This window comes from Monodon monoceros, unplaced genomic scaffold (assembly GCF_005190385.1).
Source record: "Monodon monoceros isolate NGI ecotype Baffin Bay Population unplaced genomic scaffold, NGI_Narwhal_1 Super_Scaffold_12, whole genome shotgun sequence".
Taxonomy (NCBI): domain Eukaryota; kingdom Metazoa; phylum Chordata; class Mammalia; order Artiodactyla; family Monodontidae; genus Monodon; species Monodon monoceros.
Window position 1 is genome coordinate 145,350,032 of NW_021703768.1, and position 12,818 is coordinate 145,362,849.

Sequence of the window (12,818 nt, forward strand, 5' to 3'; positions counted from 1 at the left end):
CCTTCCCCTCCCCCTCCCCCTCCCCCACCCTCTCCTCCTCTTCCTCCTCAAGACATCACCAGTAGTTTGCAAACAATTATCCTACCTGGCTTCTCTGAGCATCCCCCACCACCTTATCCCATACTAACCTGCCCCCTCCCGATTGCAGTTTGTAATGATAAGAGCATCTGGTTGTCTTCAGCCCTAGATCACCAGCTTCCTGAGGGGCAGGGACTCTTGCCTCTTCTTGTTCGTTACTGATCCATGTATTTAAAATAGTGCCTGGCAGGTAGACGGTGCTTAATAAATATATGTTGAATGAATGAATGAATAACTAAATGAGCCCCAGAGCAAATAATAATAAATGACATTTGCAGAGTGCTTTACAGAGAGTTAAAACCCTTTCCCTTTACTTTATCCAACTCAATCCTCACACCAACACCCTTGAAGGGGACCTGTTCACGTTTTACAGATGAAGCGGCCCAGGCCAAATTCACATGTAGGAAGAGAAGTGGGATTTGATCCCAGGTCAAAAGGATGGGGCCCTTTCCCTGCCCTGAATGACCTCAGTGTGAGTATCTGTGGAACACTTAGGACGTCCTGGGCCAGGCTGAGCTGTGCTGGAGGGGGACAGGGGAAGAGAATGTATGCTGTGCTTTCTAACAGCTCACAGTCTATTCGAGGAGGCCAGACATGCCTGTGGAACATTTGGGAAATGGTACAAGACAGCAGCTAGCAGAGTGCTGAATTGCACATAATCAGGTGCCCTTCCTTAACTAATCTGAGCCTTTTGATACCAGATGGGGACCCTGAGAATAGATTTCCTCTGAAATAGATGAAGAGCAAGACGGAAGCCAAGGGGAAGGCTGTGAGTTACTCATTTTCACACGGCTCTAGCCTGGCACGATGTCTGGCCCTCAGCAGTCCACTCTCTCTAACTGGCCACACTAAGTGCCAGACGCCTACTCAGGACCTCGCACACATGACCTCACCACTCTTCATGGCAGTACCGCAAGGTAGGTACTAATGCAGTCCACAGAAGGGGAACGTAGAGTTCAGAGGAAGGGCTCATCAGGCCCAAAGTCACACAGCTAATAAGGGACAAAAATCGGGATTTGAACCCAGATCTGGCAGCCCCCCAGATTCATGCTCTTAATCTGACACTGCTGACTGTGTGGTGGGAACTCAGCGAACGGCCCTTGTCCACAAGGATGGGAAGAGACATGGCTGAGGGAGCAGTGAGGAGAGAGGGAAGCAAGGAACACAGCTTGTGTGTTTCGTAAACAGACAAGCACGTGTCTGCTTCAACAGGATCTCTGCGGGTCTCTGACAATCTCACCCTTTCCCCCCGTAAGCACCCTCCCAGGGGTACCCTATGGAGTCCTATATGGGTGCTCATGTCAGAGGAAAGGCAAGGCCTTGCCTCCAGAGACTTCTGAGGGCATGCACAGGCCCTGTGAGTGTGTATGTATCTGCTCAGGCTGCTATAACAAGATGCCACAGACTGGGTGGCTTAAACAACAGAAATTTATTTTCTCACACTTCTGGAGACTAGAAGTCCAAGATCAAGGTGAGGTGCCAGCAGGGTTGGCGTCCGGGGAAAGCTCTCCCCTGGGGTTGTAGATGGTTGCCTTCTCCATGCTGTGCGTGCACATGGTCTTTTGTTGATCACACAGTGGTGGTGGGAGTGGGGGCCCTCTGATATCTGTTCTTATAAGATCATTAAGGACACTAATCTCATGGGGTCAGGGCCCCACACTTATGACCTCGTTTAAACCTTAATTACTTTCTTAAAGGCTCCATCTCCAAATATAGCCACTCTGGAGGTTAGGCCTCCAACATATGAATTTTGGGAAGTACACAAACATTTCACCCACAACAGGGTGAATGAGTGAGCAGTCAGAGCCAGAGACGGTGCATGAGCTGGCTCACCTTCCAGGGCAGAGGGAGTCACAGCCATTGAAACCCACGTTGGTTGGGACTGGCAAGATCACCTAAGCGAGTACACTACATCAGGACAGCAGGAAAAATGGTCCCTACAGCCAGGTGAGTGATGGGAGGCTCCCTCTCTCTCCATGTAGTTCTCTCTTGCAAGTCTCCAAGAGGCAGGGGTCCAGGCTGTTGCTTTCTTCTTCTCTTGTCCCTCACACTTGTCGTGTATTCCTACTTAGACACATTCTTTGTGAGCATCTCATGGGTGATGTCTGCTGCATTATACTGTGTGTGTGTGTTTTTATCTGTAGATAATACCTACCACACAGGGCATCATCAGGAATAAATGAACTCTTATGCATGTATAATAAATATCTGGTACATGGTAGGTGTACGAACGAACACATATTTGTTGAATGAATGAATCTTCACTTGGGAGAGTGTGCTTCTTCCTTTGAAAGGCAAGGATGATCTGGTAATCATCAGTTGTTGCTTACTAATTGGGTCACTGAGCAAAGAAAATTATTAGTTCATTCTTTCCTTCATTCAATTATTGAACATAGACTGACTGCACCCCTGTCAGAAACCAAGGGTTAAGCAGACCGTGTAGAGCTAAATCAGGAGTAGTCCCTGCTCTTAAAGACCTTGCAGTCCAGAGGGAGAGACAGACAGGGAAGGGGACAATGAGAACCAAGGTAGTGAGCACTCTGATGGAAAAGAGTCCCCAAGTGCCATAGGAACCCCAAGGGGGATATCACTGGGGCCCAGAGAGGGATTCCTGGAGAAACTGACACCTGAAGTAGATCTTCAAGGGTGAGCTCAGTTTGTCAGATGGAGAAAGGGTTGAGGGACATTCTAGGCAGAGGGACAGCCCTGAAGCACAACCACTGAGGGCACACTGGGGACTAGTGAGGGTCTGTGTGGCTAGAGCCCCAAAGAGAGCAGGGGCCTTGGGAAATGAAGCCAGACCACTAAAGGGCCTCATAATTCATGCTCAGCAGTTTGAACTTTGTCTCGGTGACTTCATTTTATTCCCACTGCTCAGATACAGCCAGTTGTGAACTCCTCTAGATGACCTTACTATTTCTATCTGTACAATGGAGCAATTCATCTGCTTCTTCAGAGGGCCTTGGGGGGCGAAGGAAATGAGAGAATGGCATCCTAGCCTTTTGTAAACTCTCAAGTGCCAGTCCTGGTCACTCAGGTAGTGTGGAGCTGAGCAGAGGCCCGAAGGTGAAATGGCTTGGTGCTCCGTCCAGAGATTTTTGAGAAAACTGGGGGCTGTACCATCACCGTCTCCCCAGCAAGGATCCCTCTTTTCCTTAAGTCCTGGCCATCCTAGTGGGTCCTGTTGTGACCCCAGGCTTCAGCTCCACCCCCACTTTTCTTCCCCAGCAGGGAGGGCAGGAGGGAGGCAGGGCCGGCCCCTACCTGTCCTGCTCCATCATCTGGGATTCCAGGCCTCATGGACACAGATAAGCCCTGAACTGGCAGTTAGGAGAGCTGAGGCTTTAAATCTGGTGGGACCCAGAGGAGAGCTCCCCAGCTCAGTGGCCCACAGTATCCTCAACTGCCAACAGGAGTGTCCCCATCACACAGTGATGACAGAGACCTGGGCTCCAAGTTCTAATCCCCTATCCTGGCTAGGTAACTTCAGGCAAATTTCTTGCCCTCGGTAAGCCTCAGTTTCTCTCTGTGGTGATGATTAGACACGACCTGACTAATAGTCACAGGGTGTGGGGTGATGTGAGCTATATAGCAACAGGCCATGCGAATGAAAGGGATGGGTTTTATTAAGTGCACCTTCCCTGTTGCACCAAATAGGACAAGTGCTGGGATTTGAGAAAGCATGAAGTGCTGAATAGGTGAATAAAACCAGTCAGGGTCCCTGGCCAAGTTGCAGACCACCTGTGTCCCGCAGAATGGCAGCTAATGGGCTGGAACGAAGGGGAGCTCTGTATCCTTGGGGTAGGACTGTATGCCTGTATGGCTTCAAGTCAGTGTAAACATGGGTGACTGTGATGCTCTTTTGCACTGAACGTGTGTGCGTCTGCATACCTGCATATTTGTGTGTATACGTCTTGTGTGGAGTCCTAGGGATGCACCTGTGGGTGTTATGGACTATGAGTCTGTGTGTACAACAGCAACATCTGTGTGGACTTGTGGAACCTGTGCACATATGTTTGTGTGACTATGTGTATGAGGCCATATGTCGGGAAACCCTATGACCTGCAAACACTGCTTATAGTGGGAACCCAGGCAGCTCAGGAAGGGCAGCTCCTCCTCAGACTTCAGGGGAGCAAACCTTGCATTTCAGCACCACCGGGGGGCTGAGGAGAATCCAAACAGGTAGACCCAAACTTTGTCTTTTTGCATGAGAAGTCAAGATAGGGTTTGGGGTCCTGCCCCCTAACGATAGCTTGTAAGTTCTTGGGGGTCAAGGAGGGAGAAGGATGAAGGAGGGAGAGAGGGAAGAAACAAAAGAGAGTAAGGAAGTGTCCATAGGGGCCGAGGGCTCCTTTCCCCTTCCCAATTTCCTGTCATTCAGAGGTGGCCCTGGCGCCGGAGGAGCAGGAGGGCACCTTCCTCCTAAGACCCCATCCCGTGGGTGGAGCAGACTTTGCCCCACCCCATAAAGATTTCCCTTGAAGTCAAATGAAACAACGCACCCCACGCAGGGACACACACACACACACACACACACGCACGCACACACACGTTCTCCCGAGAAGCAGTCTGCTGCCCCCTGAGCCCCACCCATCGGCCGGGCGTCCGCACCCCGCGCCCCTCGTGCGCCCCGGCCCCGCCCCGCCCCCCCCCCCGGGGTTACCCGCCGGCCGCTCTCCGCGCGCCTCAGACTCGCCTCGAGCGCGGCAGGCAGGCAGGCGCGCGCGGCTCCGCTCCACGTCGTCCCCGCTCTGTTCATTCATGATTGGTACTCGGCCCCCCGAGACCCAGCCCGAGCGCCGGGAGGGGAGCCGAGCGTGCGGCAGGAGGGGCGGGCGAGCGCGGCTCCCGCAGCGCACGCGGCGCTGGCTCAGGAGCCTCGGCCGGGCGGGCGCACCGGCCCGGTGTCCAGCGCCAGGCAGGCTTCGGGGCATCGTTCTCGGTCCTCGGCGAGGGAAGCGGCAGGGCCCGGGTCCGAAGGCTCGCCAGGAACGGCTAGCCCTGTGAGTCAGTGCATGTGCGGGACTGAAGAAGGATAGAAAAGGCTCCCAGCGCCCCAGCCCCACGCTCGCTGAATACCAAGCTGCGGCGAGCTGCGGGGGGCTTTTCTTTTACCTCCTCCAATTCGGAGTAGAAGATCCACACTGATTTCCTTCCAGTGGAGGGGAGGGGCAGGGCCCGAGGTCCCAAGTCGCACACAAGTCTTCGCTGCCATGGGGGCCGTCATGGGCACCTTCTCGTCTCTGCAAACCAAACAAAGACGACCCTCGAAAGGTAAGCCACCTCCTTCTTCCTTTTGTTCCCCTGGCTGGGTTTGGGGGTGCTCGGTGCTGGGTTGGGGTGTGCCTCCTGCCCCCCTTGGCCCGGGCCCCCCTTGGCCCGGACCCCCCTCCCCATGAGGAGTGGGTTCAGGTTCCTGTAACCAAAGGAGTAAGAAACCGGCGGGAGGATTGGTGTGAATACCCGTGAGCTGGCAGAGGAGGGACCCAGAGTGGGCTGCGGCCTCAGGGGCCACGGAACCTCTCCGGGGCACCAGGTGCCAGGACCCTACTCCTGGAGGAATCTCTAGGCACAGAAGGCAGAGACAAATTCACAGGTGGGAGGTGGGGACGATGTTGTCTGAGTGTAAATGTTGGGAAGCTCTTCCCGTTCCCATGACCGTTGGTGTTTGTGCGACTGCGGGCATCCAGCGAGGGTGCTCACATATTCACTCACTGCCCCCCACCCCCACCCCCAGCAGCGATGCTGTGCAGACCTGGGGGTCCATCATCAGGGAGAGAGTGCTTTCTGCAAGCCAAAAGGAATCAGCTGCTGGCAGGTGATAAAACTCTCAGGGCTCGTGTCCTGGTGGCTTTAGGGAGTTGGGAGCCAGGGCATCACACGAGGGTGCTGCCACGCTCTGGGAGCCGCCTGAGAGCTGAGAGCACTGTCAAGGTCTGGTGAAGAGGTGAGCTGACATCAGGGATTAGAAAGCATAATATCCCTGGGTCCCTCCTGCCTGGACTCCAGCTGAGATAAGCCCAGTCTCACCAGCGGGACAGTCATGAAACGGGTCCATGTGAAGTTGGGGGAAACGTGTTGCACCGCGGGGGACTGTGCAGGCCTCCTATCCAGCTGTTTGAAAGTTGCTTGTTGGAATAAAGACACTGGATGCAGTTAGGAAAAAGAATATGATGGGTTTGGTTTTTATGCTCAAATACTACTGTGAGTGGTAGAAGGATTTTAAGTAACCTGACAGTTAAACCTTTAAGTTCTGCCATTGGAGCCCAGGTTCTGGTGACAGGTGAGGTTACAGTTCCTACCCCTTATGCTGGCTAGTGATTAGATCAGCGTTAGGATGATGGTGGACCCCAGGGTGCACAATGAGTCCACTCTCAAGACTTGGTTGGTCTTTCCTGATTCAGTAGGAAAGTCTGCATCGCAGAGATAGCTCCCCATGAATAACTTGTCTTTGAGGGATCTCGACATCTGGCCCAGTCCCCAGAGGCATCAGGCTGGCTGAATACTGAGGAATAGGATCTCTGGGTGAAGATCTCAGGTGATGAAGCTGGGTTGGCATTCAGAGCCTAGAACATGGGAAGAGGCTTCGACCCATTTGTCCAGCTGCATTGTGCTTCCTCCTAGCAGGGAAGAGACTGGGTGCCATTTTACCAGTCTTAGGCAGGACAGGTCTGCAAGCCTCGGCCCAGGACCTTGACATTAACAGCCCCACTTCTCACGGATCCTCAGATACTGCTTGACTGGGGACAACGTTCAGCAGCAAATCCTGGTCTCCTTCCCCACCATCTGACCACCATGAGGTCCCAGAGGCCAGGGGACTGTGGGGATAAGAAACTCAGGGATTTGTTTTAATACATTTTCAATGCCTGTGGCACTCCTGGGAGGCAGCTAGGTGTCACAGAAAGATCTTGGACCCTAGAGTCCAACAGATTCTGGGTGCAAATCTCAGCTCCATCGCTCCTTCCTTACGTGACCTCAGGCAGATCCTTTCACCTGTCTAAGTCTCAGTTTCTTATCCATAAAATGGACAGGATACTATCTCCTGTCAGGAAACAGGGTGTGGAGGGAGTGGAGAGAGGGAGGACCCTGCCTCATCTACTGTGTCGGCTGCAGCTACCAGGGACCCAGAGGAGATTGCTGAAAGATGCCAAGATCAACTGAACGATGGATATGGAGTTCCTCACCTAGGGCTGGGCAAAGATTATGAGCTGAGACATTGCTCAGACGTTACTGTCTACCATTCCCTTTTCCTACACAAAACTGCAGGTCACCCCAGATGGATTCCCAAAGGATTCCAAGAGGCCAGAGCTCTTTGCTTCTCTCTCCTAGGAGTCTAAGAAAAGAGAGGAGGGGGCACAGCATTCAGCGAGCCCCTACTGTGTGCCTGACACAGTGCTAGGTGCTTTATCTGCGCATTCTCACTTAACTGTCCCAACAACACTTGTTTGAAGCTCATTGCGGGTCCAGGGCTAGTGGGTGGGCTGCCATGACAAGCTGCCCCGAGCCTGGGGTGTCTGGTCAGCCCCATTTGCACAAAGCCACACCACACTGGCTGGAATTGTCCAGGGCTCCAGCTACGTACATCCCCCCCAGGCCTTTGTCCTGGAGCAGAGTCTTATCTTCCTGTCTAGCTCAGTGGAATGCTGGTCAGCAGAAGACCCTTTCTGCAGAGAAAAGTAGCTTGGAAACTGGCTGGAAAGGCTAGTGATCAGGGATCACTTCTTGGTCAGGTCCCTTGCCCCATGGAGACCTAGGTTTCACCTTTGTAAAAGGCGGAAGTTACATTAGACATTTTCTCAGGTTCCATCCAGTTCTCAGATTTGAAGATTTCTGTTTCTGATGCTCTTACCAGAGCTGCCACTATGATGTCTGAGACACCAGCCTCAGATCTAATTGCAAACAGTCAGAAGAGAGTGGTGGAGATTTTCAACTCGGGAATCGGTCTCCCTGCTGGGTTCAAATCCAGGCTCTACCACTTACTAGCTGCGTGACTAAGCCTTATTTTCCTCAACTGGAAAACAGGGACAGTAGTAGTTACCATCTTAAAATAGCTGTTGTGCTGTGTGGATTTCAGGGATAATGCAAATCAAATGCTTAGCACGAGCTCTGCTACATAAGTAGTCAGCAAATTTTAACTACTATTCAATTTATGGCTCTAGTGTTTAGGGCTTCCAAATGCCTAGAGTAAGCCATCCTGGAAGTAGTCCATGCCTGTTGGAATCCTCACAGCTCAGTTCTGGAGCGTTCCTTCTGCCATGTCCAGGAAACTAGGACCCAAACCTCACGTGCTCAGATGCTGGTCCTGTTGCTGCAGCCCCTGCTGACCTCTGCTTTGTGGCTGGTCCTGAAAACATTGTATCTTGTTAAACAAATACACTGCATGTTTTGAAAATATAATTTGGAATCACATACATATAAAACTCCACATGATTTAGTGGCGAGGGACATGCCTAGCCCAACCTGGGTGTTCAGGGAGAGCTTCCAGAAGGCCACAGAAATCTAAAGTAATTTAAGAGCTATGTCACTGAATAAGAAAGTTTCAAATTCATTTCCTATCCTTCTCTCGGTGTGGGACCTTTGTTTGTCGTTAAGTAAGAATGAGAAGAGCCCTGCCTCAGAGATTCAGCCTCTGCATCCCAGTCCCGGGTAGGGTTTCTGGCTCCAACAGTTTTGTATGTGTTTATCATACGAAGGACACGGCTCTGGGCTTAAAGGGTCGGGATATCAGGGGTGATCAGATGAGGATCACGCAGGTGCAGTGGCTGGGCCTCTGTGAGGGGCAGGGGGCGAGAGAATTTAGGGAGAACGTCACTAGCCCAAGGGCATCTCAATGGAAACTTGCCTATAAGCAAATAAGCCTACTTTGCAGGGGTGGCTGGGTTATCCATCCGCCGTGACCGAGGGAAAGCATTCAGAACCTTCAGGAAGGACTGAGCTTGGAATCTCCAGAGTGTTCATTGAATAGATGAGCCAACAAAATCTCACAGCTTTTAGATGCTTTTTCCAAGGCTACATGGCAAGTTAGAGACAAATATGGGACTGGTCCCCTCACTCCTAGACCAGTGAGCATCTCGGAACCTTAGAGACCTTATGGAAGCACAATATTCCTGATGAGGCCAGGTTTGGGGGTTATTGCTCCGGGCAGCATGTTCTCCCAGCATATTCTCCCAGGAAAAATCTGGGAGACCAGTGGGAGGCAGCCAGGTGTAGAGAAGCAGTAGCCCTGCCGTCACACTGTCCTGGGCTCAAGGCACCTCTGGCAAGTCATTTCACCTTGGAAATGTCAGTGTTCTTATGTCTAAAAGAGGAATACTGATTTACAGAGGTGTCCATGCCCTGAGCATTACCCGTTTCTGCATCTTTATCCATCCTTTTAACTCTGTGTTACCCTTCCCCCCACTTCCTTGTCTAATAGTTAAAATTCTACCCACATTCCAAGACCTCACTCAGCTATTTCCACATTCAGGAAGGCTCCCCCAAGCCCTGGAAAGAAGCAACTTCTTCCATCTAAATTCCTTAATCTTTTAAGGTGTACATTCTCATGACCCTCAAGTCATGCTTTGAATTAGGCAATTGATGGAGGTGTTAACCCCTCACCCCATCCCCAGAGCGTCAGCTTCTCAGGGGAGCTGCTCTGAATCATCCTTCATAGTCCCCAGCTTGGTTCCTTGCACATAGTAGGTACTCCATAAATCTTTTCTGGACGAACCTATAAATAATGGACTGCTTGGCCACTTTCTGTTATTTCCTGGAATTGCCCACCCTGAAGCAAAAGTTAGCTTCCCACTGGAATTTCAGTTACCAGCCCTCTGCCTGGAATGAATTCTTTTCTTTGGTCTGCTGGCTTTGAATTGGCTTTGTCCACAGAATGTACTGAGTCTGTTTACCATTAAGCAGGGAAGTGCTGAGAACAGCGTTCCTGCTCCCCAGCCCCCTGAGAGTCACAAAAGTACAGGGAGACCATACCCAGTGCCGGGCACAGTTCTGGTCCCTTTATCCCAGAAGAAAGTCAAGGAAGCTCAAAGCGAACGGGGAGAGGGAGATGGTAAAGACTGAAAGATGGAAGTGAAAGGACTACTGTTTGAGGTTTTTTTTGGCCTGGTCCCTGGAAAAGGATCGTGTCTTGGACTTCCTTATATGCCTGGAAGGGTTTTGCTCAATAAATGGTTTGTAAATGTACAAATGAGCAAGTGAATACATACATTAGCAAGTGAGTGAAAGAATGAATGATTGAATGAATGAGGGGATAAATAAATGAGTGAATGTATGAGGAAGCAGATGAATAACAGAAGGAATAGTTGAAGAAGTGAGTGCATGAGTGAGTAAATGAATCCATAAATTAATGAATGATTAATGAAGTCCCAGAAAGGCTATGATAGGAGGCTGTCTTTGCATGAAGAGCGTTGATAGTCATGCTACCTAAATCCTGGATCTAAGCCCCCCCACCGTGGAACGTGGAAGGAGTCAGTGGTACAGGAGGCCCTGGTACAGATAATTGATAGTAAACTTATAACAAGTGCTTCATGAAGAGCTGAAAATTATAAGTTCAGTCAAGAAGAGTTCTGGTAATTTTTTGGATATCTGTACCGTGGGGAAGGTGGGAAGATGGAAAAGTATCTCTAGGCTCTCACTCTTTTGTTGATTCATTCAAAAAACTAAAGTGAGGACCAACCCTCAATGCCCTCCCTTGTATTTCAGGTTCCCCTTTGTCTTGTCTAGGTGAGATCAAGAATCTGTGTATCTGTCCACTCAGTTATTTCTTCACTAAGTAATCCCGTATGTGTCCTTTAACTTTGCTTCCCTGATGTTTCTACCCAAGATCCCCCTTGGCTTCCCCACTCTCCCTCCACTTCCACCTCCCAAGGTGAACTCCTACACACCCTTCAAGACCTCATTCAATGTCACCTCCTCCCAAGCTCTTGTGGGCAGAGCACATTTCTCCCTCCCCTGCTCCCCTACAGCTGTTGCTCCTTCCCTTGGCTACAGTCCCGAACAATATGTGATTATGGATTTACGCATTCGTCTCTCTGACCAGCTCTCAGGGAATGAGTCTTATTTCAGGGCCTCTGTCAAGGCCTGTTGCTGATGGATGTTGTCTGCATGGAGATAAGGATGGATAGACCAGGTTGTGAGTCCCTGATGGCTCCAAGGAGTGCAGGAATGCGGCCTCGCAGATGAGAAATCTGGTCCGCTCATGGGGAGAAGTGCTGCAAAGTTCTGCATAATGGCCCTGGAGCTGATGTTCCCATTCATCAGGCAGAAGCCGAGCAGTATTGGGGGTTGGGGGGAGAGAAAGAGAGAGAGAGAGTGAGAGAGTTACTCTCTCTGTGTGTGTGTGTGTGTGTGTGTGTGTGTGTGAGAGAGAGAGAGAGAGAGAGAGAGAGAGAGAGAGACTGAGAGTCCTGAGACTTTCAGACAATTTGAAACACTCCCTCCAGGTAGTGTTTTAAATAGGTCACCTTTAGGGAGTAGCTGTGATCAGTTGGGCTATCACTAGAGTAGCCGTGGGAGCAGAGCATTGGATTAATTCTTCTTATTCCAGGCCAAACTGAAAGCTTCACTGGGGCAGTTGGGGGATGGGGGGTGGCAGTGGGAGCTACAGTCAAATCAGAGAGTTAGGAATAGGGTGTGCAATGGTTAGGACCACTGGGTTAAAGTAAGAGACTTGGGTTCAAACTCCGACTCTGTGACTTCTTAGCTGAACCTCTCTGAGCCTCCGTTTCCTCCTCTCTAAAATGAGGGCAATGATGGTGTCTCCCTTATCTCCTTAGGGCTGTGGGAGGGGCCCAGGAGGTGGTGAGCACAGTGGTTCACAGAAGGTGAGATGATTCTAGCAGCTCTGGGCAGTAGTGGCTTTGCTGCTGCCTTTTGTCCCATCTCAGGGCAGGTCCCTTCCTCCTCTGTTGCTCCGTCTGCACTGTGACTGGATGATCAGTCTGCACGCTGATGGATGTTGGTGATCCTTGGTGATCTCTGTGCCTTCGAGCTGTGGCCTCTGAGTCCACCCCGTGGGCCCCAGAGCCATCACAACTATGGCCACTGGAATCCCAAGCAGTTTCTCCGGTGACTTCTGTGGGAAGCTGTCAGTTTCAGATGATGACGAAATTCCCAAAGGTGAGATAGGAGAACATGGGTCATCAGCAGGGTTAAATTAATACCTAACGGTGACCTGGCCTCGCTCTGTGCCAGGCGCCTTGCTCTGCCCTTTTCCTGTGTTATTTGATTAACCTCCTCCCAGCCCTGGAGAACAGACCCCACTACAGTTTCCATTTTGCAGATGAAGAAACTGAGGTTCCAAGAAGGGCAGTGCTTTGCCCAGAGTCTCACAGCATACGGATAGCAGGACCTGGTTCTGGCTGATCCCAGAGCCTGAGCTTTTAACCTCACCAGCCTCCTCCCCTCCTGGCCTCCCCTCGAGGAAGAACAGGGTGTGTGGAGATGGGGGAGAAGGCATCCAGGAATAGATAAAGCACCTCATTAGCATATGGAACTACTGAGCCATCTGCAGGCCTTGAGCAAAATGCTTTTCACCCCATCTCCAACAACCCCTGGATCTGTTTCCATTTAATCTGACACTCCAAAAGCCTGAATATGAAATGATTGGGGGCAGAAGGTCAATTAGCAAATTCATTAATAGGATTAAACATCTCTCCTCTGCGCTAATCATTTCTGTGAAGTAAATTCTTCTCCCTTTGTTACAGCCATCGTTGCCTGTCAGAGAAGGATGGAGCGCTTAAGTA

The 12,818-nt window shown here is 51.0% G+C and overlaps 1 protein-coding gene across 5 annotated transcripts in view; it reads left to right on the plus strand.

Moving 5' to 3' along the window:
* KCNIP1 (potassium voltage-gated channel interacting protein 1) overlaps nucleotides 1–12,818 on the plus strand; it is a 362,721-nt gene that overhangs the window by 130,376 nt on the left and 219,527 nt on the right. For 2 of the 5 annotated variants that reach the window (XM_029217089.1, XM_029217092.1), the window contains exon 1: nucleotides 4,789–5,352. The exons of 2 other annotated variants lie outside the window; for them this stretch is intronic. In XM_029217089.1, the coding sequence (XP_029072922.1) occupies nucleotides 5,292–5,352 (61 nt within the window). In that variant the 5' untranslated portion in view covers nucleotides 4,789–5,291. Of the gene's footprint in view, nucleotides 1–4,788; nucleotides 5,357–12,818 lie in introns of those variants that run through there. One more of the 5 variants, XM_029217093.1, reaches the window with a different exon arrangement.